The 27,697-nt window shown below is 28.4% G+C and overlaps 2 protein-coding genes across 4 annotated transcripts in view; one reads left to right on the top strand and one right to left on the bottom strand.

Annotated features, from left to right (window-relative positions):
- Window positions 1–450: 450 nt before the first annotated feature.
- LOC107455896 (cathepsin L-like peptidase) lies at window positions 451–10,646 on the bottom strand. The gene is made up of 9 exons (XM_043044348.2): window positions 10,287–10,646; window positions 8,163–8,265; window positions 7,822–7,971; window positions 6,180–6,332; window positions 3,891–4,014; window positions 2,920–3,020; window positions 1,951–2,114; window positions 822–932; window positions 451–619 (listed from the first exon to the last, which is right to left on the bottom strand). The coding sequence occupies exons 2-9, from the start codon at window positions 8,256–8,258 to the stop codon at window positions 520–522; spliced, it is 999 nt and encodes a 332-aa protein (XP_042900282.1). The 5' UTR covers window positions 8,259–8,265; window positions 10,287–10,646; the 3' UTR covers window positions 451–519.
- A 10,629-nt stretch (window positions 10,647–21,275) lies between these two features.
- Window positions 21,276–27,697, top strand: part of LOC107455911 (sodium-coupled neutral amino acid transporter 7) — a 29,646-nt gene continuing 23,224 nt past the window's right edge. Inside the window, exons 1-2 of one of the 3 annotated variants that reach the window (XM_043044346.2) lie at window positions 21,276–21,438; window positions 24,490–24,843. The gene's annotated coding sequence lies outside the window, so the exon portion shown is untranslated. Of the gene's footprint in view, window positions 21,439–24,324; window positions 24,844–27,697 lie in introns of those variants that run through there. The other 2 variants (XM_071184293.1, XM_043044347.2) reach the window with 2 other exon arrangements.

The following is a 27,697-nucleotide window of genomic DNA, read 5'->3' as shown; positions in this document are numbered from 1 at the left end:
ACTAAATACATTTATTTTAAATTTGTTAGGAATATTTCTCTGAGTTTCACAATTTTAACTCAAAATCAGTAAATTTTGTTCTTATTTTAATTCAATTGTTCTTGCATTTTTAATATTTCTCAAAATTTCTGAAAAAATTTTCAAAGTATTTTCCTTTCAATAAAAACGATAAAAGCAGAAAAAAATCTTATTACTGCTGAAAAGGATTGATTTACTTTCTGATTGCTTTTCAATACTACATATTTTTGCTAGTATGTCCTCAATTATTGAACGAATAAAATTAGATTTTTTAATGTATTTTCTTTAGGCGCAATGGTTATTAAATTCAAAATCATTAAATAGTTACGAGATTCTTCTATTTTTTAGTGTATAAACTTACGATGATTTTTAAAATAAAACAAAAATGTATTTTTTATAAAATATTTTTTAATAAAAACGTAACATAAAATCTTTTTCTTTTCAAAACCATTTTCAAGTCCTAAAAATCACAGTTACTTTAATCACAGATATTTTGAAAGTTTATACAAGTGGATAGCTGGCTTGAGTAGCAATACCGCATTGGTTGCCACTGTTTCTTGACATCTTGATGTAACCTTTAATTCCCCAGCTTGTTCCCCAACTGCAATAAAAAAGTATATTATTTTTATTTGTCAGGAGAAAAAACTATTTATTTTATTCCAAAAAGAGATGTTAAAAATAATTTTAATTAAAAAAGATGGAGAAAAATTTGTTAATTTAAAATATATGAACAAAATCTTTACTATTATTCTATAATGTTTATTCGTTTGACATTCTAAAAATAATGATTAATAAATAATTACCTGTTCTTGACCAACCAGTAATCACTACCATCTTCACTTCCATAACCAACAACCAAAACACCGTGATCTAATTGGTCAGTACTACAATCAGGTTCATCGTAAATTCCGTCTCTGAAAAAATTAAAAAAATGTTTAAAACACATATTTAAATACATCTGTTATATTTTAAAACAAAACACTTCTTTTGTGTTAGAAAAAAAGAAGTGTTTAGGAAAAAAGAAGTTAGACTTTAGAAAATAATTTCTTGAGTATATCACTAAATTAATACTCAGACTTTAAAATTTGTTTTCGTAAATACTTTTATAAATCACTTAAATTTTTGAAAGCTTTATAAATAAAATGGTTGAAAAATGAATTTTTACATTTTCAAATTTCATTATTTCTTATAATAACCGTAAGAAAATACTAAAATTTAGGTCTACTTATTTCGCACATATAAAAATACTTTTAAAAAATTAGTTTTCTAACTTAACTAAAGAAAATTGCTCGAAAGTAATTTGAAAGAGCAATATTCATTTTTAACTATTTTAACCGCTATTACAAATTCACTTCGAAAAAATATATATTCATATCAAATATGATTCAATAAATGTACTAATTTTGTGGTAAAATTCTGTGACTAGTTCACCAATTTTTAGCATAAATCTTTAATTTTAAAAAGAAATATTTCCATGATCAGAGCTTAATAGATACATTTTATTTCATATATTATTATTCTATCCTTGAAACAATTTAAGTATTAAAATAGCAAATCAGACTTCGAGTAATATGTCATTAGTAAATGGTATTAATTTATAAAACCAATCTAAAATTTTCATCAAAATAACGGTACTGATATCTGGAAAATTAACAGTAAGCTTAAGATTATAAAATTTGCACAGCGTTTTCGTTCTAGTTTGCTATAATGTCCCTTAATCAAGAGTATAAATATTAATTTTCACATAAATAGTATTCGTCATTTAAAAACTTCATGAAGTATTACGCTGTAAACTTGCATGATACTATAGTCCAGCATGCATAAATATTTTGAAAATGATGCAGAATACTCATTACGAGCGAAAACTAAATGGAAAGGTAACAGTTGCATTCTAAGAGAGTTAAAGTGAAAAATTCTATTAATTGAACTTACTGGTATGATTGGAAGCTGTCGTGACTGGCGTCAATGGCAACTGAAATTGGACCTACAGTGGCAGCAGCCTTTTTCAAGGCATCTTCATCACCGGTTGGAATGTCAACGTATCCAGTGCATGTGGCTCCTACATTGGCTTTCTTGAAAAGACATCTGTCACCATCCTACAAAAATTCAAAACTGTGAGATTTCAAGAATTTTTAATTAGGTAAATTTGCTCTCAAATACAATCCTCTAATTGTATTTTTACCCTTTATCGGGCAAACTAAAATATTCAGCATTATTTAAAATATGGGAGTGTAGTCAGATAACAGAACATTTTCCTTTAGGAAAGTAAGGTATGCTTGAATCCTGGTAGTGGCAGCTTATTTCTATTAATATACTTTAACAGCTGCTCCTGTTTTATGAAAATGCTCAAGATCCAGCATATGAAACATTTGCTTTTACTAAGGTTTGAAAACTCGTTGTGCTTATTCTTTCACAAAATCTGGCAACGCTTATTAATAGAGCACTTGTTTTTACGTAGGCTGCATAATCATGAATCCTGATTGTAGCAGATTCTTTTCTAAGTCATTGTAATCGGCGGTTGTTCTTTTACAAAAGTTCTCAATTTAATAGAGCACTCCAGACAAGAGAGCACTTGCTTTTAGGGAAATTGAATACGTCTGAATTCTGGTGGTGGCATAGTCTTTCCAATCTCTTGTTTTAACTGATTGCTTTCGTTTTACAAGAAATCCTCAACTTCATAACAAATTTTGGTTTGCAACATTTTTGTTTTCGGACTAACTTTATAAGATTTCGTATTATAAAACGTTTTTAAAGTAAATTTCCTCACAATGAGACAATGCAGTTTGTAGCTATGAGCTTTTCAACGATATTGCCAATTCCAATTCCTTGAATTCAAGACCTTCTCTAAACCCAATATGTTTTGAAGCATTTTTAAAATATACGTTGTTAAAAAAAACTTACTTCAGCTGTGTATGGGTAGGATGCTTCAGTGTCAATTCCTTTGTTCTGTTTGATGTACTGGAAAGCTTGATCCATAAGACCTCCTTCACAGCCCATGTTGCCTACAAATATAAAATAATTATCTACCATTTTCATGTGATACATAATATAATGTATTTTGTTCATATATTCTCCATAATATGTGATAGCCATGAATCTTAACAAACCGATGATAGGGTATATTTAGTTTATAAATTGAAACTTCACTCATCAGATCGCGAAGATAATTTTCTCTGCTCCGTTTTCTAAAAAGTGTTCAATTATTGTCATTTAATGGCTTCGTTCACTAGAAAATTTAATTAGATCTTATCACCTTTCAGAACATTTTATTGAATGATATTCTACTATTTCAAATAAGGATTTTTCAATTCTTGTTTTCAAGAATATTTCTCTTTAAAAAGAAGATAAACTTTCAACATTTCAAATTGTTATATTTCTTTTATTTTACTTCTCATGAATTTTAAACATTGTGTTACATATTATTTTACCACACACATCTTTATTGAATGTGCATTTCTTTTAACACTAAAAATTTGAGTGATATAGTCGGATGTCAATTAGCTCATCGTTTTATTCATTTACGAATTTTTTAATTTACCCTGACTTTAAGAAACTTCTTTACCGGTATCGAAACTAAATCACAAAATTATTTCTTAAGGGAATGTCCCATTGATAATGTCTAACTTTGGAAGCACAGATTATGAAGCGAAAATGCATGTTACGCAAATCTTTTTATATTAAAATTAATGATTAAATTCAATTCAAGAAAACTGTGCATTATGCGTCTTTATAAATTTACATGAAACTTATAAATCATATCAGCTGTCGAACAAGGTCACAATTTTCTCTCTCTCTTTCAGAGTATTTTTAAAAAATTTAAATAAATCTAGGAACTTAGAACAATTTTTCTTGTTTAATTTATTAAAATTTACCTTCTGCTCCAGAACAATCTACGAGATTCTGTTCACTGAGTGAAACCAATTTTCCGGTCTTCTTCATGTGTTGTCCCTCCAAAGATCCGGTGGTGGAGAAAGCCCAGCAAGAACCACATTGTTCCTATTAAATGAAACTCTCTAAATTAATAATTGTATTGTTAAATATGCCGATAGTTTTTTGTTTTAGCTACCACTTTTCATTTAGTAAATAAAGATAGGAGGAATTTCGAAACTAAATTTTATTTGTTCTCTTTTTATTTGTTCATAATTATTTTCAGGTTGTGAATCTTTATTGTTCCTAGAAACTAATTAGAAACGAGAAAATGTTTTTTTTTCAAGAACATTAAAATTCTGGCTTGTTACTCTCTCAAAATAAAATTTTCGTATGAAGAGCTTCTGAAAATATAATAACCCACATTTTGAAATTGTTTAGGAGTTCGTTTTTATCAACAACAACAAAAAATGCTAAAATTTTTATATGTGTAATGAGATGTTGCTGTGTATTGTGCTGTAATCAAATGAAAACTCCAAATTTTGCAAACTGCTTATCTGGAAACAATATTAAGAAACAGCTTGATGTATAAAAGCCATCTTTAGAAAAGCGACGCTTATCACTGTAGCATAAACCGATAGTGTATTTTATTCAAACAAAAGAAAAATTTCATTTTATGATATCAATTCCATTATATTACGATTATCAAGATAAATATTTGTTTTCAATAACGTTCAAAAGAAAGACATTTCAATAATGTTTCGTCAAATACAGATGGTTAGCGGGTTCATTAAATAGACATAAACTTATCAATTATTACATGTTTTCCATGTCTATCAAAAGAAAGACATAACGATAAACATTTCGTCAAATATAGATGATTAGCGAGTCCATTAAATAAGACATATTACATTTAATCAAAATAAATGTTTGTTTTCCTTGTCTATCAAAAGAAAGAGATGGCGATAAACGTTTCTTCAAACATAGACGGTTAGTGAGCTTTAGTTATTTAAGTAAAGAAACTTAAACTGTTCTTATCTGTCTACTCTTTTTCGGTGATAAGCTCTATGAAAACAAAGTGTCAAAAGCGTTCTTAAAATATTCTTTGCTGTGATGTTATCTTTATTTGTTGGCGTAGCTTACCTGGTTATCTACCGTTATGTAAAACACACAATGTACTTATTGTAATGAAAATTGAAGATAAGGTTGCACAACTTTGGCGCAATTATTTCATTCTAAAAATCTCCGATACAATGGTAAACAACTAAAATAATTTCGTCTAAAATAAATATTGAGCGTCCAATTAGACCGAAGAATTTTAACTGCTATTGTCCCCTTGAGAAGCTCAACGTTCACATTTTCTACAGAAAAAAAAAGTGAAATGAAATCTCAATTTTTCAACAACCTTCAAATTACTACACAATATACTGTCTACTTTTGCAGAATAATTTTCACCAAGAAAACTTAGATAATCTGCCTTAGTAGAAGGCTCCTCCCCCTGATTACTTCTCTCAACAACCCCTACAATATCTTCCAACACCTCCTTAAAGAGAGAAGGCGTTCGCACAAGTTACCATTAACGAGAAATCGAATCCTCTTGTAGTTCGAACGTTGTGAATCAGTGCAAAGGCCTTCTCTCTTTTAAGAGTATAGTATCTTCACTATAATTTTTGTTTTGTTAAGCAGATTGTTAGATCAAAATTAAAAATTAATCAATTAAAAGATCGTAAAAAAATTTATTACATTAATACAGAATTGGTTCCATACATTTAGTTTCCAATTCTATTTTTGTTTAATTTATACCTAATTATTTTGGGTATTTTATCAGAAACTTTAATTTGAAATTCATATTCACTTTTGAGAAACAATGAAAACTGGCGAAACGTGAAATGCTTTTACGCTGAAGAGATTATTCGTAAATTGGGCGAGAAGTCAAATTTTAAACTTAAAATTTAAAATACTTAACATTTTAAACAGTTATTTTGTATTCATTATTTTAAATGCTTACGTTTACTGGACACAACTTTAAATAAAATTTAGTTTAAAAGTAAATATAACTTACTGTCTAATAATTGTAAAATGGAAATTAAATATTTTTATCATAAACAGTTGCATGATAAATTATGGGTCCAATTTGAATATTATGTTATGCGATTGCTTGATAATTGAATAAAGGAACAACACTTTTACCTTTAAGCCTTTAATTTTGAATAATAATCAAAATTGAAAACGCTTTAAACGCATTTAAATAAAAAAATCATCTATTTTTTAAATTAACGAAGTTTTTAACGAACCTGGTTTTTAATTGGGGTAACAAGTCCCTTCTTCCTCCAGTCAACGGTATCGGGAATTTCGGCGTTCAATGGTTCAACCCAGACACTGCCATTTCTGCTTCTCAAACCGTGGCTTCTAAATCCATTGAAATGTTTCACAAATTCATCATGGCTCTATAAAATAAATAAAAAATTTAATTAAATACTTGTTCTTACATAACCTTAAATATAGAATTTTTTTAAGATTTTAATATAATGTTTAAAGACTGTGAAGTTATAAGAGTAAATGACCTTCGCAGTTTTTTTATTTATTTATTAAGCACTTGAGTTTCAAAAACGCCAAAAAATATCTTTAATTATTAAAAAAAAAAATAATAAATATTCGTTATTTAAAAAATACTAAACCAAGCTATAATTTAAAGTATTGTCCAAAAAATGGTTAATAGCACTTCTTTTAAGCAAGACATTTGGCATGTTCCTCACATTCAATGTTCGACCATCTTTGTAATTAATTAAAAATTTAAAAAAACGAGAAAGCTCTTAATTGAGAAAATAATTGAAGAAACGAAAATATAAAATTTTAGACCGAGAAAAAACTATTTTGGTAAAATTACCGTACCGTATGGTAAGGAAATTTCTGGTAAAAAAAAAAGAACTTAATATTTGATAATAAAACTTAAATGTATGGTATTTATATCAATCATTTAACAATTTTTCCGTTTATATAGAAACGGTTTACCTGAAATTCGGTTTTCAAAATTGCAGTTCTTATTACCACACATTTAATAAAAGATACAAAACTGAAGAATAATGTTAACCGAAAGAATGATTTCTATCATATGCCAAAATATCATGATAAAACTAACAAATTTTATCCCATTTACCAAATTATATCACACAATATGAAACCACAATTTTTTGTTCATTATACCGAAATCATTACCGAACACTTAGGTAAAAATTACTGAGCTTTTCGATGCTCTCATAGAATCAGAAATATGGTAAATTTTACTTTATAGTGGTAGGTTTGACCATACATTTTTCTCAGTATAATTATAATAGAAGAACTATTAATAGCTTTATTACATGAAATTAATATTTGAATTTTATCAAATAAATATGGTAATCAAATCAAATTTATACTTGAATGAAATCAAATTGATAAGCTGATCTATTATATGCACTGATTAAATTACTTAAACTATCGTATGTGTTATATAAATATGTATAAAAAATTTGTGCCATATTCTGGTAGTTTTGACCATATATTATTCTCAGTGTTATTATAATAGAAAAACTATTAATACCTTTATTAAATGAAATTAATGTCTGAATTTTATTAAATAAATATTTGAATTAAATAAAATTTATACTTCAATGAAATTAAATTGATAAACTCATCTGTCATATTCAATGATTAAATTAGTTAAAATATTAAATGTGTTATAAAAATACGTATTAAAAATAATGGGTATCTGTATAACTTGATAACGTGTTACCAGTTCAATTTGTGACCAATAACTACACTTATGACTACAATTTTGAATATTATGGGAAATGTTCAAAATTTATTTGCTTCTAAGTTAAAAATTAAGAATTAGAATTTTTTTTACTGATTTTTTTAAAGATAGATAAAAGACAAGAGAAATAATTGAAATCTTACCATATCACTGTATTGGTTAAGACCTTTTCTGAATTTGTGGAGGCCCATGTCAGCTTGAAGATTGTGTTCTACGATGTCAGCAACTTTCTGTTCCCAGATTAGACGCCTTGCAAACTCTTCTTTACCATCATACTTCTTTCCGAAAGCCCTCTAAAAAAACGAGGTTACATACGTTAATTTCAGTAATAAAAAACTATTCAAAAAATAAACAAACAGGATAATAAATGAAATAGTTCATAAACTAAAAAAAGTTTTTTTCGTTGCCGAGTTTATCATTCTATTAATTTGACTATGCATTGTAAGATTTGAAATTTGGAATAATTATTCAATGAATTGCTTACCTTGAAGTTTTCCCAATGTTCGTCTAGTTGAGAATCGAAAGGTAGTCTAGTCGCTGCTGCAACAGCGATGAAGGCAAAAAGTGCAATAAATTTCATTTTGGTACTGAAAAAATAGAAACAAAAATTTAAAATAAACGTAACAATGCTCTTCTTATTTACAAATGTTATCAGTTAATTATATTCCATAAAATATAATGGAAAATTTCATGAAACTCCATGTGACTATAATTAGGAAAAATAATTTAAACTACACTCGATAAAGAGTATACAGTTAAAAACCTATTTTTACTAATTAAGTTAATATTTATTGTACCAAAAAAATAAAGATTGTCATTCACGATTAGTGCACTTTTAGTGCAAAATTTGACACGATTAGTGCAAAATTTGAAGTTCTGAGAATGACTATACAAATTATTAAAAATTTTATTGAGCCTTATGAATTATTACAATAATCTTATAATTTTTTCTTTTACTTTTATTTGTATAATTTATGAATTATAATTAACAACTATGAGTAGCATTTAAAATTATAAAGAACTATTGAAAGTTAGTAAAAAAAAACAATTAAATCAGAAAATATTAATTTAAGAAAAATTAAGAGATTATCGCTATGTTTAAAGAACTAATAATTTCATTTTTCTATTTATTTTAGCAATCGAAAAGTGAATACTTATCTTACTGTGCTCACTATTTGCATTTTTAAATTATATTTTTTTTAAACAGACTGGAAAAAAATGTGAACATTTCCAGAAGTATACACCTTTAATAACGAAATTAAATAGTAAATTAATGTATTTATGTTTACTAAATTATTGCTGATGGTTTAGAGATAAAGAGTTCATCAGTACAGAGAGAGAAAAAATTCTGATAAAATTAGCATTCTGTAAAATTTTAAAAAAATTTAATTTTTAAAAAAAAAACTGAATCTATAGATACAGTATTTCATCGATTCATTTGGTTATTTTGTAATTTTTTCCGTTCATATGGTAAATTTTTGGTGTTCCCATGGAGTCAGAAGCACTGTAAATTTCACCATATTTTTTTCTCAATGTAAAAAGCAGTTTTTGAAATTTTATTTTTTGCCGAAAATAGTTTAACACTTTAATTTAAAAGATATTATTAAAATTTTCAATAAATATTTTAACTCAATCCAAAAGTACAAATATATATTTTTATGTAATCTTATACATAACAAAAAAAATTAGAAAAAATGTTTAGCTAATTATTTAAAATCTGTGTATTAATATGTCAAGAATATCACGCTGAACATAGATCATGGTTTTCACGATAAGTATAAATGTTTTAATGAGAGAATGCTAAAAAATTTTATTCCAATGCACATATTGATTTCCTAAATTTAAATTTTGAATTGTATAGAAGCCTGTATTTTCAAGTCTGTAATAAGTTACAAAGATTAAAACTACAGATTTTTTCGAAACAAAACTTAAAATAATTTCAAATTACATTAATATCCAAAACAAACTAAAACTTCGCTTTTTTAATGATTTTAAAAGTTAACGGATTGCCTTAAACTTCCTGTTTCAATCTGCTAATGTGTAAAATTTATTTGACATATAGAATTGATTATAAAAAAATGCATATTTAATCAGTTTGGCATGCATTTTTTTGCTTTAAGTTAATAACCTCATTCCAAATAGGTATCATAATTATAAGTATCATAACTACATATTATAGGTATCATAATTAAATGTTTCAAATAAAAGTATTTGCCACATCTGCATAAGGAAAAACGAAAACAAAATCAAAAAATTTAATAGCTATTTAATTTTAAATTTTTTATTCATAGTTTTCTTCTGTTTTTATAACGTGCGGTTAAAAATATTTTCTAAATAAATTACCATTCACTAGTTGAGAATTTATATTTCATTTAAATCTTTTTTGAAATAATGAAAGCACCATGTTAATTTTTAACAACATAATTTTTTTCAAAATTTATTACACGACAATTGTTCTGATTCGTTAATTTAAATTCAAAACTTATAATTTCAAATCTTTTTTTAAACTTTGATAATATTTTTAAAAAAATAAATGTCCTATTGATCTAGAAATAAGTTAAAAATTTCTAGTAATTGCACAAAACCGAAATATACATTAAATACTTACAAATAGTTATCCAACTGAACTTCAGAATGATATCCCTGGTTATGGGTATTTGGAGCAATCCGATATTAATATTTATAGTCGATGAAAACACTTCAAATTATCGACGATTAAGTCACATCAATTGACTAGTTATCAGAATGCAAAGATATGACAAACCTCGTGTGAAAAATATATCACATTTTACAATATTATCAGTACAGTCCTCCACTTTGATATACGATGCTCAGGTGATGAATAAGAAAACAGAAAAGATAAGATGACAAAAAAAATATTGTGAGTGATCACTTATCATAGACAAACTTATGATTTCAATTAAAACTGCAGCGTCAATCTTTGCGAAAAATATCGTTATCATCTATAGAAAGTAAAATTCGTAAGAATTAGAATGGGTTATTTGCTAAGAAATATCCAGAAAAATTATAGATAATGAAAGCAATAATAATACTGTTACATAAAGTTGCAACAAATTAAATCGTTTAGTCATTTAAGGAAAATTATGAATTTTTAATTTTTTTGAATAATTAAGGATTCAAAAAAATATGAATTTTAATTCCTTATTATTTCCTGATTCTAATGATTCCTGATTTTATGAGCATACCTTATACAAAACAACTGTTTTTAAAATCCTTGGTATTAAAATATCAATTTTGACAGCAATTTTAATATTAATTCGATATAAATTTTTCAAGCAAAAATTTCGCATTATGTTTCGTATTAGAATATTTGTCAAAAATGAAATTAAAAAAAAGTATCAGATTATAGGCTTCAAACCAATATTTAAGCAAAATATTAACGCTCACGAGATTTTGCTTACCTCTACAAAGGGGCAAAAATGAGAATATCACAACCAATTTAATTTTCGGAGAAGAATGGGGGGGAAAAAACTCTGGGTTTCATCAGTCAATCAAACTTGTTGAAATTTTATTCGGTCTTTTTCACTAGTACTTCGAGCAGTGTTGAATCTTAGTGTGTATCCGTTTTTAAATTCATATTGGCAAGTATTCTAAAAATATACAGTAAGAGTGATCAGTGTGGAAAATCCCGCATATGAATCATACAGTTAAAAAAAAATTGCAGGTCTTTGTGCTTCTCTCTTTATCATGAAAACTACTTTTTTTTTCTATAAAATACTGTGTTAAGAACATTTTTGGCGAGAAGCATTATACCTTCTAAGTAGGTAATAAAATATTTCTGTGCATTATGTTCTTATTTTATAGAATTTTTGGAAACGTATGATGCATCTCTGAAAACAACACTGAGGATCAATTTGATGTAAAACTGTCACCTTTGAAAAAAGAGTGGCAAGCTCTATAATTTTAGGTATCGAAATGCATTGTATTTCAATGCATTTCATAATGCAGAGAACAGAGCATTCGATAGTTTAATTAAAGTTACGCTCACACCCGCGATAAAGCACACTTCTATATTCTATTATTAAATTAAATAAGATCTTCTATATTTAATTTAATATCTCAGAAAGCAATATTATTTTTATTTTATAACCGTCGTTGAGCAGCCGACCGACCCTATTTTATGGATTTACGTCTACCGATGTTCAACTTCGTATCATTGTAATTTTGAACCCAATCCAGAAGATAAGGGAGCTCCTGGATCGAGTATTACGAGAAATTTGCCTTCGTGGAGTATTTTTTTAAAGGAGCTAACCTGCATTTGCTTTACATGGAGAGGAAGACCAAGAGAACCTTCCACTGTTAGCCTGACAGCAAGGGGACTCTAACCCATGATCCGTCTACCACTGAGGATATTTCACGTCAGCACTGTGGTCGGTGCAAGCCAGATNTCGTTATCATCTATAGAAAGTAAAATTCGAAAGAATTAGAATGGGTTATTTGCTAAGAAATATCCAGAAAAATTATAGATAATGAAAGCAATAATAATACTGTTACATAAAGTTGCAACAAAAAAATCGAAAATAAATGGATTTAAAAAAATATGAATTTTAATTCCTTATTATTTCCTGATTCTAATGATTCCTGATTTTATCAGCATACCTGTTACAAAACAACTGTTTTTAAAATCCTTGGGAATAACATATTAATTTTGGCATTAATTTAAACATTAATTCGGTATTAATTGATCAAGTCAAATATACATGAATGTTGGGTGTTCCGTATAGACTTCCCATAATATATATCTATAGAATATTTGTCAAAACTGAATACCTGATTAGGTTTCAAACTAATATTTATACAAAAAATTAACGCTCACGAGATTTTGCTTACCTCTACAAAGGGGCAAAAAGGAGAATATCACAACCTATTTAATTTTCGGCGAAGAATGGGGAAAAAAAACTCTGGGTTTCATCAGTCGATCAAACTTGTTGAAATTTTATCATTCGGTCTTTTTCACTAGTACTTCCAGCAGTGTTGAATCTTAGTCTGTATCCGTTTCTAAATTCATATTGGCAAGTATTCTAAAAATATACAGTAAGAGTGATCAGAGTGGAAAACCCCACATATGAATCATACAGTTAAAAAAAATTGCAGGTCTTTGTACTTCTCTCTTTATCATGGAAACTATTTTTTTTTCTATAAAATACTGTGTTTGTTAAAAACGTTTTTGGTGAGAAGCATTATACCTTCTAAGTACAGTACCCTTCCAAATTATTAGGGACACTTAAAATTTCCTAAAAATTGTCATTTTTCAAAGTGTCATAACTTTTTCAAAAATGAATCAATTTTCATGTTTGTTCACCGACTTCAATTTCTGGATATCATGTTCAGGTCTTCTACTTTCACCTAAAAATTATCAATTTATCTCAATTTTTTGCAAAAAATTTACTCTTTCGAACAAAGCAATTTTTTTTTTTAAAAAAATGTCAAGTCTGACAAGTTGCTACTTTGTAACAAAGTTTTTTGCATAAAAAATATTACTTACACATTAAAGTACAAGTCATTAACTTTGAAACGCGCTAACGTAAATGACTTTACGATTTTTTTGACCGAGATATGAGATTTTGAAAATGTTTTGCCATTTATAGGGAAAAGTGAGTTGTGGCAGTATTTTTGGTGAAAGAAACCTGGAATAGCCCAGATATTATTGCAAAAGCAAAAGCTTGTATTAAATGTATGCCGCGAAGAATAAACGCAGTTATACAAGCAAAAGGACATGTTACAAAATATTAAGATTTTTTTATTATATTTGTTTTTGTAAAAATGTTTTTGAATTTTATAATAAAGTTAAATTTTTTGAGTCGTTTTCTAAAATTTTATTGCAAATTTATAAATAATGTTCATAATTAATCCGAATAAGAAAGTTGCAAAAAAATAATACTAAATACTAAATAATTTTCGAATTCACATTAATTTCGTTTTCACTATAAATGACAAAAAATTTTCAAAATCTCATATCTCAGTCACAAAAAATCGTAAAGTCATTTACTTCAGCGCATTTTAAAGTTAATGACATGTACTTTAGTGTGTAAATAATAATTTTTATGCAAAAAAATTTGTTACAAAGTAGCAACTTGTCAGACTTGACATTTTTTTTTAAAAAAAAATTGCTTTATTCAAAAATGCAAATTTTTGCAAAAAAATGAGATAAATTAAATTGATAATTTTTAGGTGAAAGTAGAAGACCTGAACATGATATCCTGAAATTTTTATGAAAATTGATTCATTTTTGAAAAAGTTATGACACTTTGAAAAATGACAATTTTTTAGACATTTTAAGTGTCCCTAATAATTTGGAAGGTTACTGTAGGTACTAAAATATTTCTCTGCATTATGTTCTTATTTTATAGAATTTTTGGAAACGTATGATGCATCTCTGAAAACAACACTGAGGATCAATTTCATGTAAAACTGTCACCTTTGAAAAAAGAGTGGCAAGCTCTATAATTTTAGGTATCGAAATGCATTGTACTTCAATGCATTTCATAATGCAGAAAACAGAGGATTCGATAGTCTAATTAAAGTTATGCTCACACCTGCAATAAAACACACATGGTTCAATCTTCTATATTTAATTTTATATCTCAGAAAACAATATTAGGCAAAAACAGAACTTTCTGAAATATAATAAGCCGTTATTTGGGCAGAATATGGGATTGAAACAACAGCCTATAGAAGAGAGAAGGCCTCTGCACGGGTCAATTTAACAGTCCCATGTAACGAACCTAAACTGCGCAGTGAGAAATATAAGAAAAACGCCAGTACTACTAAACTGCCCAGTGAAGGAAAAATAAAAACAAAGATGTCACAACGCTAATTTTTTGTTTGTAGTAACCAGTACGAAGGCTTAGGATGCGTTGATTGAAAACACCCTGAAACAATTTTCTTTCATTTCCCCTTTCGAGCATCGACTAAAACTAATCGTAATTTATTTTTCTAACTGGTTCTCAGTTATTTTCCGAACTTAATTACTTATTTCCACAAACCAGGCACCACTCAAATTTTGAAGGTGTGACTGAAAACGATGCTTCTTCTTCTTCTACCAGCACTGTAACCGATTGCCAGCCACGATGGTCTAAAGCAGCTGCATTCCTCTTGATCTATCAGACGCCACTACTCTATTGCATCCACGCTCTATTACTAAGCCACTACTGTATTTACTCCCTCATTGCTCAGACACTTTTCCACATTATTTAACCATCTTGGACGCTGTAGTGGTATGATATAGTCATGTTTTACTTCAGCATGTCACGATCTGGAGCAGTCGCGTGCAGTTTAACATGGGGGTTTTCCCATAGGAAGGAAAGTGAAGTGATAAAGTTTCGTAATTCCGATGACAACGGGATTTTCAGAGGGTCTGCGTATCGATCGGCAAATATTTTCTGTCACGGTCTGGAACAATCGTCGTTTTCGTCGAGAGTTGTTTGTTTTCGTCTGATCTGATCAGATTGCGCGAATGTTTTTTCGCGGAGCGTACAATAAAATAAATAAAAAATAATGTTGGATTTTTTATAAAAAAAATTACCTTTCTATTGCGGTGAGGGTGGTGGCGGTGGTTGTGATGGTGACTGCGATTCGGGCATTTCGGGTGGAAAGGAACCATATCGGAGTATATATTTTTCATCGTCCGTCAAGTTATTCCAATCCACGGACTTTCTGTTATAATATTGTAGATTAAATAACAAAACTTTCATCATGTTCGATGTAGGATCTGTTGAAATAAATGTAATAAATATTTAACATAGATATATATATTATTTTAAAAGAGAGAGAGAGAAAAAGGGTCTGGTTTCCTCTTCCATCCATCGTAAAAATGAAGCAAAATATTTATATAACTTATATTATAATATCTTGCATGCGTTCATTTCCTTCACACTTTATTATTATTTGTTTGCAAGGAATAAAATCAGCAGATGTTTATACTCATTATTATTCAAGATATGTATAATATAAACACACATTAATATGATAATCGATTTTTTTTTTCCTTCTTTTCTTTTCTGCTTTGGCATACAATTGGCGCGAAACCCCTAAGGTGTGGAATAAAAAAGACATTAGATAACTTATTATTATTATTATATTTAAAGTTGCGTGTTACTGAGATAGATTTCATTAAAATGTTCCGCATAAACACATCTCTGTCATTAATTTGTTGAGTGTTGCTGGCATCCTCGAATCGTTGATTTTGTTCAAGAGTTGTAATTACGACGACCTTTTCCGAAAACATCGTAAGACCTTTGTTTTTTCACATCTGCTTCACGGGACACTTTTTAATATTCGATATTTCTGGCGGGACGAACCGGGTTATTTAAAACCGGAAATCATTGGCGCTCAGTTTCGATGAATTACAATTTCAATCAGTTCAAATGAATTACAATTTCGACGCTTGTGTTTGAAATGTTAAAACTTAAATTTCTCAGCTCGTCCATGATAGTCGGACCTAGCCAAGCGGGAAAGACGTATTTGGTTCACCAAATGATCAAGAACGATGCGTACGAAAATTCACCTAGAAAAGTTAAATGGTGTTACTTGTATTCCGCTCCGTGGTTCGTTGAGGAACTCAATTTTCAGTTAGTGAGAGGGTTACCCCGTATACCTACGAGGATGGTGATCTGGTTGTAGTAGACGATTTTATTCGTCATTTGGACGAAAAAATTGCAGATTTATGTGTCTGCAAATCGCATCATTCCAGATCCTGTCTTATAACTTATTCAGACACCGAGTTACAAAAAGTCAATTTTAAAACTGGATTCAGATCTAAAACTTGTGAGAGCGTTGCAATTCCGATTAAAAAAGTTATTAGACAATCTACAGCTGATAAGTTTTATTTCATATAAAAATTGAACAAGTATTTAATTAAAATAAAATATATCGTGTTTTTGATAGTTTCAAAAGTTATACTTTGGAGTCAACTAAATGTAGTCGACAAGCAAATTATAAGAAACATAGAGGAGTTTGATAGATTTGTAAAAAAGCAACTCTGGGTTAAGTTTTTTTAAAAAAATCCATTTTTTATTATTGAACGCTTCGCGAAAAAACATTAATGCAATCCGATCAGATCAGATGCAAACAAACAACTCTCGACGAAAACGACGACGGTTCCATGACAGAAAACAAATCGATACTCAGACGCTCTGAAAATCCCGTTGCCATCGGAATTACGAAACTTTATCACTTCACTTTCACTATGGGAAAACCCCATATTACACTGCACGAAAATAAAAAATGCAAACAAAGTAGTTTTAAAAAAACTTTATTTCCATTCATATTTAAAAATTCTTAAATAATTTAGTTTTTAAATTAAAGAAATTTCAGTGATGAATAATTGTTTCTTTTAGATCTAAATAACTGAAAACAAGTGAAATTTTATTTTATAACCGTCGTTGAGCAACCGACCTAATTTTCGGGTTTATGTAATTTTGAAACCAATCCAGAAGACAAGGGAACTCCAGAATCAAGTAGTGGGAGAAATTTGCCTTCGTGGAGAACTTTTGATCGAACTAACCGCCTTTGTGTTACATGGAGAGGCAGACCACGAGTTCCTCCCACGGTTAGCCTACGGCAAGGGAACTCTAACCCATGATCCGTCAACCACTGAGGATATTTCACGTCAGCACTGTGATCGGTGCAAGTTGGATACTGAATTCATATCGCCCAATCATCTCCGGGATTCGAACCAGGTTCACCTCATTGGAAGGCGAATGCTCTATCCTCTGAGCCATCACGACTCTAAAAATAAGTGAAATTGAAATTATTTGAAAAATTATTGTTCGTAAGTGAGCCATATTTAGAAAATTTTACTTTTAATGCAGAAAAGACACCAGTATTTCATGCTGTATTTCATAACCATAAATTATTAAAATACTGAAGATAATATTTTTCACTTATTTTGGCCTAAAATAATACAAAATGATGAAAAACATGCTTAATACAAGCTTTGTGAGAAAGGGTTAACTGTTGCTTCATGTTAACCATGAATGAGATAAAAATTTAAAATTAGCCAAAAGTTTAGCTATTCTAATGAAATCTGTTAGGGCGAGTCTACGTCTAAGGAGCCATTAGAAATTATAATCTCATAGAATTTTCTTTTGAATAAAATTAATTTTATCTAGTGACATTTGGTATTACGATATTTCTCGCATAGACATTTACAATATGTTTTTCTACATATTACAAGTTTGTCCAATAGTTTTGACAAATATTTAAATTAATTCCCTGGTCACGTGTGGGACAAAGCATTGAAAAGCCCTTTATCTTTTTATCATATTAAAATAAGTGAAATCAACTTTTATGATTAAAAAAAAAAGATAATGGGACATTTTTATAAAAGTTGATTAAAAAAATTTAATTTTTTCCTATCCTTGCAAAGAAAACGATTGATTCACAACCGATTAGAGCGAATAACGAACAACTAAGAAAAATATGATTTCAAAGTGTAAATAAACTTATTAGGGAGTCAATATGTATTTTAAGAACAGAAATATTGTTTTTATTAAGCTGAGACTGTTACAAATTATCAACAGCTTCTAATATTAACCTGATAAAACTGGTCGCACTACGGACTTTGTCCAAATTAAAGCATATCAAATAAATATCTGCGTTCTACAATGTTCGAAAAAACTCCCGTTTTGGAATCTGAGATAAACAGTTAATATTCGCATGATTGATATGAATTGATAAATGAATTTTAAAAAAACTCTGTCGTCAGCTTAATATGAGTGAGTTATATTTTTATCTGAGCCAAATACGCCGAGAAATTTATGGGTCAAACAAGACTTATAATTATGCAGAAAAAAAAAATTTACACAGTGTTTTATAAATAGTTGTTAGGATAAGGAAAATAAATAACAACTAAATTAAAAAAAATGGGATTACTAACCAAGTATTTAAATAGGATAATTTATTGAAAACATGGAGGATTTTGGCCTTCCAATGAGGTGAACCTGGTTCGGATCCCCAGCGATGGCTGGTCGAAACGAATCCGAATCCGGCTTGCACTAACCACAGTGCTAACGTGAAATATACTCAGTGGTAGACGAATCATGGGTTTGATTACCTTTGCCGTCAGGCTAATCGTGGGAGGTTATCGTGGTCTTCCTCTCCATGTCACGCAAATGCTGGTTAGTTCCATCAAAAAGTCCTCCACGAACGCAAATTTCAGCCAATACTTGATTCATAAGTTCCCTCGTCTTTTGGATTGGGTTCTAAATTACAAAGCTACGGAGTTGAACATTCGTAGTCGTAAACCCAAAAAAATGGGTCTGCTGTTCAACGACGGTCATAAAANAGTAGAATTTCTTTTTCTAGTTATATTCGCCGTTTTAAGCAGAAACTGACCTTCTGTGCGTCTGGTTGGCGACTATTTGACGTCATTGACGTGAGCAAGGTCCGTTTGATTTTTGTATGAAACTGAAAAGTTTATTATAGCCCCCTTTCACTTTCTTTCAGTTCAATTTGGCAATCAATTTGATTTTGAAGCTTTCAGTTAAGTCTTCATAATTATTGTTCTCGATAAGGGTGCGTCAAATTTTGATTGGTTTTTTCTCATTTAAGTATTAATTTAGGATTCCAATGTGTTATTTTTTTACCTCATTTTAAAAAGCATTCTAAAAATATCTGTTGAAGTAGAAGTTATGAAAAACTCTCTCTTAGAAAATGAAAATCTGAATTCTTCTATTTTTGTTTTTATGCACCCTTGTCACCGAGTATTATAAGAATGTTTTCTTCTTTAACAAATACGTCAACATATTTCTAGATTTAGAATAATTTCTGAAATTTTCGATCGTTAGGAAAAGAATTATATTTCAAAGGTAAGGTATAATTTAGATATTTATATAGATTATCGTGTAAGATTAAAGAAAAATAAGAAAATAAACAACATGAAATTCTGTATGAAAATGCTTTTTGCTTACTTCATTTTTACATATAAAATGAATTTAAAATGGACACTAAAACTCAAAATGTCAATTATTCTTATCTGGAATACACTCTTATCATTCTAAACATTTTATCTATCGACTCTTTTCAAATTTTCCGAAAACACTTTTTTTATTTATCACCTTATTTTTAAACATAACTGCATTGATTTTAGATTTAAATTTGATAACAATACGTTTCAGTTGATTTCTTAGAACACATATTTTTATACATTTACCCAGAGCACAAAAAAAAGTTGACGTTCGTAAAAAGAAATCGTGCATATTTCGACAAAACCCATTATAAAGTTGGTACTTCTTCAATCAAGCGTTAGCATGTTATTCATAATTTATAAATGCTGAGCCGTGGTTGCTCAAGGGATAGAGCGTTCTCCTTTCAATGAGGTGAACCGAGTTCGAATCCCGGCGATGGCAAGTCGATACAAATCCACACCCGGCTCGCACCGATCACAGTTCTGATGTGAAAACATCCTCAGTGGTAGACGGATCATGAGTTAGAGTCCGGTGAGGCTAACCGTGGGGCCTTTTCGTGGCTTTCCTCTCCGTGTGACGCAAATGCGAGTTAGTTCCATCAAAAGTCCTGCACAAAGGCAAATTTAAAAAATATTTGATGCTGGAGTTCCCTTGTCTTCTGAATTAGGTGTAAAAATACAAGGCTATGGAGTTGAACATTAATAGTCGTATACCCAAAATTGGGTCTGGTGTTCAATGACGGTTATGAAATAAAATTTATAAGTGCTGAAGCTCTTTGACGTCTTCGGGATACGAACCATAGAACTTTCCAATGTCTGAGTCATAATGATGCTTAACTTATTTATCACATTTTGTAGCATTCCTATGGTATTATGTGTCGGAACTTAACTGAATGCAACTGATCGGCGCGGAACTGCAGGAATTTTATTATACCCTACAGTTTCTGCTAATTAAACTTACTACATATTCTTTTAAATAACAATTCAGGTGCCTTCTAAGATATTGCTCTTTTGCCAGAGATTCTGCAGTGTGAGATGGTGGGTTCGATTCCTAACGTATTTGCGATATCCTTCTAGAATTTATGCTATTTAATCTTCATGTAGACAAGAACTCATAAACCGTTCGAGCACACATATCTGCTGATTGAGTAATAAATGAATAAAAATTTTGAAATTACTCTGTCAGATGTTATTTTTCAATATTAAAGTGATTTCCTATGAAACTTTTCTACTTCAGATCAAGTAATATAATGACAAGCCACATTTTCAAATTTAGCAGGAAAGCGGTTTTGGAAAGTGGAAAACTTCACGATTGTCACAAAATAAGTTAGCAAAAAGTTGTTATATATTTTGCTATAGTCTAGCGGAAGTTCTGGAAACTTCTAAAGTGCCTATTTAAAACAAAACTAAAGAGCAGTTAGATGTAAAAATGCCACCTTAAGAAAAAGTTCAGTTTCTTACTATTATTGCCCCCAAGATCTTCAAATAACCTTCATCTGCCATTCTCTTGCTAGCTCTGAAATTTTACATTTACCTCGGAACACGAATCTCTGACATTTCTTACAGTTCAGAACTTAAATCTGTAGGCCACCTTGTCTAATAATAAAGAACATATAATTAAATTCTATACACACATTAAGTTCTTACTCACAAAGTGTCTTTATTCGTCACAGTTAATGCAACAAAGATAATTTCAAAATATAAAAATATTTCCAAAAGCGATTTTAGAATCGTTTGATTTAGTCGTTTGATTTCGTATTTGTGTTTGCAGTTTATAGTATTTAATTTTTATGAATAAAAACCTGTTATGATACTTTCCCAACAGCAATGAGTAAGTTGAATGAAATGTGGAAGTTTATTTTAATAACATTTTGTGTGAAAATCATGAATGTAATAAATCTTTTTTTTTTTAATTCAAAAGATGAAAATTTTTATTTGTAATTAGTAAGGCCCGGATTTTGATGACATTTGCATTTTTATGCATTTTTTGCATTTTTGGACATTTTTTGTCTTTTAGAGCATTTTTTTAGATTTATAGGGCATTTTTCTTTAAATTTTGGGGCGTATTTTGCATTTTAATGCATTTTTTAAAGTTTTTTTGTAAATTTTTTCCAATTTTTACTATTTTTTATCAATTTTCATTATTACACTGGCTTCCAAACAATGAAGAAAATCTATAGANTCACATTTTGTAGCATTCCTATGGTATTATGTGTCGGAACTTAACTGAATGCAACTGATCGGCGCGGAACTGCAGGAATTTTATTATACCCTACAGTTTCTGCTAATTAAACTTACTACATATTCTTTTAAATAACAATTCAGGTGCCTTCTAAGATATTGCTCTTTTGCCAGAGATTCTGCAGTGTGAGATGGTGGGTTCGATTCCTAACGTATTTGCGATATCCTTCTAGAATTTATGCTATTTAATCTTCATGTAGACAAGAACTCATAAACCGTTCGAGCACACATATCTGCTGATTGAGTAATAAATGAATAAAAATTTTGAAATTACTCTGTCAGATGTTATTTTTCAATATTAAAGTGATTTCCTATGAAACTTTTCTACTTCAGATCAAGTAATATAATGACAAGCCACATTTTCAAATTTAGCAGGAAAGCGGTTTTGGAAAGTGGAAAACTTCACGATTGTCACAAAATAAGTTAGCAAAAAGTTGTTATGTATTTTGCTATAGTCCAGCGGAAGTTCTGGAAGCTTCTAAAGTGCCTATTTAAAACAAAACTAAAGAGCAGTTAGATGTAAAAATGTCACCTTAAGAAAAAGTTCAGTTTCTTACTATTATTGCATATAATTAAATTCTATTTCTCTTTATTCGTCACAGTTAATGCAACAAAGATAATTTCAAATTAAAAAATGAAAAATATTTCCAAAAGCGATTTTAGAATCGTTTGATTTAAGAACTGTATTTGTGTTTGCAGTTTATAGTATTTAATTTTTATGAATAAAAACATGTTATGATACTTTCCCAACAGCAATAAGTAAGTTGAATGAAATGTGGAAGTTTATTTTAATAACATTTTGTGTGAAAATCATGAATGTAAGAAATTTTCGTCTTCTTGGTATTAGGGAAAAAACACTCTAAAACAATAAACCCAATCCAATAAAAAAAAATTTTTATTCAAAAAATGAAAATTTTTATTTGTAATTAGCATTACGATCTCAGACAAGCAAGTTCTAAACTAGATATCTCTTAATCTTAATAACTCTTTCTACAATAATTATTTTCAATTTAATTCGAACATGTGCTTATAAGAAATGCAATAAATAACAAGAAATCATTATAATTAATGAACTGTTTCTGTTTATACCACAAGAATAAATACGCTCTTTTAATACATGAACATTCTATGATAATGTAAAAAATGGCAGCTATTGCTGGTAATTTTCACGCTTTAGAGAAAAATTTATTGGTATGAAAGTTAATTGTTCAATATTTAATTGAAAAAATTATATTTAAAATTATTTCGACCACAACGTTACCTGAACGATTAAAAGATTTATATAGTAAATTCGAGCATTTTTAGGTGATATTTGAAGAGAAGGCGTGAGTAATCAAAATCCTGCTTTGAAATTTCAATTTACTAATACCGAAAGAAATCTACAAAATTCATAAATTGGCACTTTTGCTGTAAGTTTTTCGTCTAGACATTTTGTATGCTTTAAGTAAGGCAATTTATGTATACATCATCATCATCAAAATTTATCTGGGTGCCTGAGGCNATATTTTTTAAATGACTCATAATAATTTTAAAGACCGAAATATTTTTTTAATTCAATATTTTTGCTTTATTTAAGGCATTTTTTGCGCAATTTTTGCATTTTTAAGGGCATTTTTGGCCCTTTTTAAGGGCATTTTTTGCACTTTTTAAGGGCATTAGTTAAGATGTTTTAGGTCATCAAAATCCGGGCTCTAGTAATTAGCATTACGATCTCACACAAACAAGTTCTAAACTAGATATCTCTTAATCTTAATAACTCTTTCTAAAATAATTATTTTCAATTTAATTCGAACTTGTGCTTATAAGAAATGCAATAAATAACAAGAAATTAATGTAATTAATGAACTGTTTCTGCTTATACCACAGGAATAAATACGCTCTTTTAATACATGAACAGTCTATGGTAATGTAAAAATTGGCAGCTATTCTATTGCTGGTAATTTTCACGCTTTAGCGAAACATTTATTGGTATTAAAGTTAATAATTAAATATTTAATTCTAAGTTGAAAAAAATTATATTTAAAATTGTTTTGACCACAATGTTACCTGAACGATTGAAAGATTTATACAGTAAATTTGAGTATTTTTAGGTGATATTAGAAGTGAAGGCGTGAGTAATCAAAATCCTGCTCTGAAATTTTAATTTACGAATACCGAAAAAAAATCTACAAAATTCATAAATTGGCACTTATGCTCAAGTTTTTCGTCTGGACATTTTGTATTCTTTAAGTAAGGCAAAAATTTCCATAAGGTAATTTATGTATTCATCATCATCATCAAAATTTATCTGGTCGCCTAAGGCCGCTTGCGGAATTTATGTATTCTTATGTTATTATGTATATATATATATATACATGTGAATAGATTTTCACATATTTTATGTACTAAAATATTTCAAGATATTTTTTTTTTCAAATATATTTATTGCAGGCGTCAAGTGCCGTCAAAACCGTGGAAGCACCCAGTGTGTTAGGTCACTTTCGAATTAGTTCGAACTTACGTGAAAATAAATAAATTAGCTAATGCATACGGATAAAATATATCTAAAAAATAAATTATTCTACCATCAAATGATATTTCTTCTTCTTAATATGCTATTTCTTTTTTGAATTCATAATTATAGTAGAATTTCTTTTTCTAGTTATATTCGCCGTTTTAAGCAGAAACTGACCTTCTGTGCGTCTGGTTGGCGACTATTTGACGTCATTGACGTGAGCAAGGTCCAAACGATCCAAGTTGGAAGATTTTAATTTCTATTAAGAAAAAAAAATATATTGGGAAAACACCCTAACCAGTTTAAACTGCTCTTCTTCGGTTTTGCCTTTTGAAGGATCTCGTTTACAATATAACAGAGCCAGCTTTATATGAATGGTATGGAATGCCAAAATGTCAGTCGCCTTGCTTTATTTACTATGACCGCCATTTCTCGAGTTGAGATATTCATCTCGTGCGCGAAATCAATGTTATCGTCTGCTTAAACTTCTATTTGCGAGAGGTAAGATGTTTTAATAAATTGTATTTAGTGTTTATTTTCAGGAGTTAAATTGCTTTTTTGAAAAAGAATTTTTAAAACTGTGTCACTGTATTAATATATTTTTGTTGCTTTTAATTAACTTTTTTTTCAAATTCTCATTAATTTAATCCTCATTCAAATCGAACTTGTTTTAAAGCCATTCTTAAAAAATAGAAGAAAATCATGAACATTATTTTAATAGTATAAATCAATTTTTTTCTTATTATTTTAAATAAATAATATAATAAATAAACATTACTAAATTTCCCAATTTCTCTTTACTTAGAACATGTATTCAATGAAATGTTTTACTTATAAAGCAGTGTTATAACATTAAATATTATAATATTAAAATATTTTAATATTATAACTTAGTCTTTATTATAATATTTATAATAGCAATATTATAATAAATTAATATTATAATAGCAATATTATTTGCTTTATACATAAATAATATATATAATATTATAGTATAAAGCAAATGTTTTGCTGTTATTTTAAATAAATAATATAATAAATAAGCATTACTAAATCTCCCAATTTCTCCTTACTTAGATCATTTTGAATTCGAATATTTATTTTATTATATCAAATTTATTACATCAAATTTATTAAATCAAATTTTATTATATCAAATTTATAAAGCAGTGTTATAATATTAAATACTATAATATTAAAATTATTTAATATTATAACTTAGTCTTTATCATAATATTTATAATAGCAATAATATATATATTATAATAGCAATATTATTTTTTTTTACTTAAATAATATATATAATATTATTATAGTATAAAGCAAATGTTTTTTATTTTAAATAAATAATATAATAAATAAGCATTACTAAATTTCCCAATTTCACTTTACTTAGATCATTTTGAATTAGAATATTTCTTTAATTATATCACATTTATTACTTATAAAGTAGTGTTACAATATTAAATATTAAAATTGTTTAATATTATAACTTAGTCTTTATTACAATATTAAAATAATTAAAATCAAAATAAGAAATCTGCTTAAAAATACCGGTTCATTAATAAACTGTGACAGTTTCTATTATCAGAGTAAACGTGAAACGTTATTGAACGAAAATATGCATAATTTATTTGTATTTATGTATTTAAAGTTTCGTGAGAAAAAGGAAAATTAGCAAATAGTATTGATGAGATTGATTTAATTTCAGAATTTATATACAGTGTTTATTCGATCAAAATTAGAAGATTCGTCAATAAATGTTTTGTTTTATATTTCATAGTTTAATTTTTTCAATTAGTATTCAACTTAGAATTTTTTTTTTTTTTTTTTTTTTTTTTTTTTTTTTTTGAAGCATGCACTTTTGCTAAAATTTGTTACATTCAAAAATAGAATAAAATTAATGTATTCCAAAGAAAGGGTTTTTAAATTTATTATTAATAAAATATTTTTATATTGGGCATATCTTCATCGAAGTTGAGAATACAAATTTTAAATAACGTAACTTTTTAAAATTTGATAACTTAGAAATTATTCGACAGACTTCGTTCAAAAAACATTTTTTGTCATTTAAAGCTACACATTTTAAAATTATGTTTAAAAAAACTTGTAGACCTTACAATTCTTTTTTTCTACTATTATTAAAAAACATAATAAAAAATTACGAATAATTAAAAAATTTATTCTTTACATAGAATTATCATTAATTAAACTAGTTTTATAAATGCATGCAATCGCTTGAGAAGCTCACTATGCAAATTACGCAAAAAGTAAAACTAAAACTAAGGGATTCAATTTTTTTAACTCTATCTGGTCTAAACTACTAGATTTGAAATTTAGAAATCCAAATCTTACGAAAAATTATAAGTTCATTCAGATAGATTACGATTATGAGTCTAATTCCGTAACTTAAAATTAGAATATTAACCTTTAATTAATTAGAATATTAACCTTTAATTAATAAGAATATTAACCTTTCAGATTTAGTGTTCGTACTCGAAATTCTAATCATTAGATAAATGTTACTGAGAGTGTTCATTTTTTCAATTTTCTTTGGTGTAGATTTTAAATATGTCGTGTACTTTATTTTTATTCTTTGGTATAGTTTTTTTTATCTGAGTGAGACATATAAAATAAATATTTCCGCAAGATAGTGTGTTTGAACGAAATCGGATAATTTTCTTTCTTTCTCTCTCATCTTTGATTAAAAGTTGGAGTTAAAAAAAAAATTTAATAAATTCCAAATGTGATTTGGTCCTAATGTTTTTACATAAATATTTAAAAGAATTGTCGTAAACGTTTATTTACTTCGAAATATCTTTAATTTAATAAAAAATAGCTGGAAAAAATATTTCAAACCCTAAAAGACCTCCAAATATAAATTTCAAATCAAAAATTAAGATTGTAATAGCAGAAACTAGTGTAATAAAAGGCCAGTCATTTTATTATTGTAATTAGTTACAGAATCGGTCGACAAAAATACAACGATTGTTACTTGTATGCTGTTTCCAAGTTACCATGGTGCATCAAGGAGTTAAAACGCAAACTTTTTTTTTAAAAAAATCCTTACAAACCAAGAGCGTTCGCCTTCCAATGAGGTAAACCGGGTTCGAATCCCATCGGTGGACGGTCGATACAAATCCGCATCCGGCTTGCGCTGACCATAGTGCTGACGTGAAATATCTTCTAAGTGGTAGACGGATCATGGGTCATAGTCCCCTTGTCGTCAGGCTAACAGTGGGAGGGAATCGTGGTCTTCCTCTCCATATAACACAAAGGCGGTTAGTTCGATCAAAAGTTCTCCGCGAAGGCAAATTTCTCCCAATACTTGATCCTCGAGTTCCCTTGTCTTCTG

This window comes from Parasteatoda tepidariorum, chromosome 8, assembly GCF_043381705.1.
Source record: "Parasteatoda tepidariorum isolate YZ-2023 chromosome 8, CAS_Ptep_4.0, whole genome shotgun sequence".
NCBI lineage: Eukaryota > Metazoa > Arthropoda > Arachnida > Araneae > Theridiidae > Parasteatoda > Parasteatoda tepidariorum.
The sequence above is the reverse complement of the archived record's forward strand: the minus strand, read 5'-3'. Positions and strand labels throughout refer to the sequence as shown.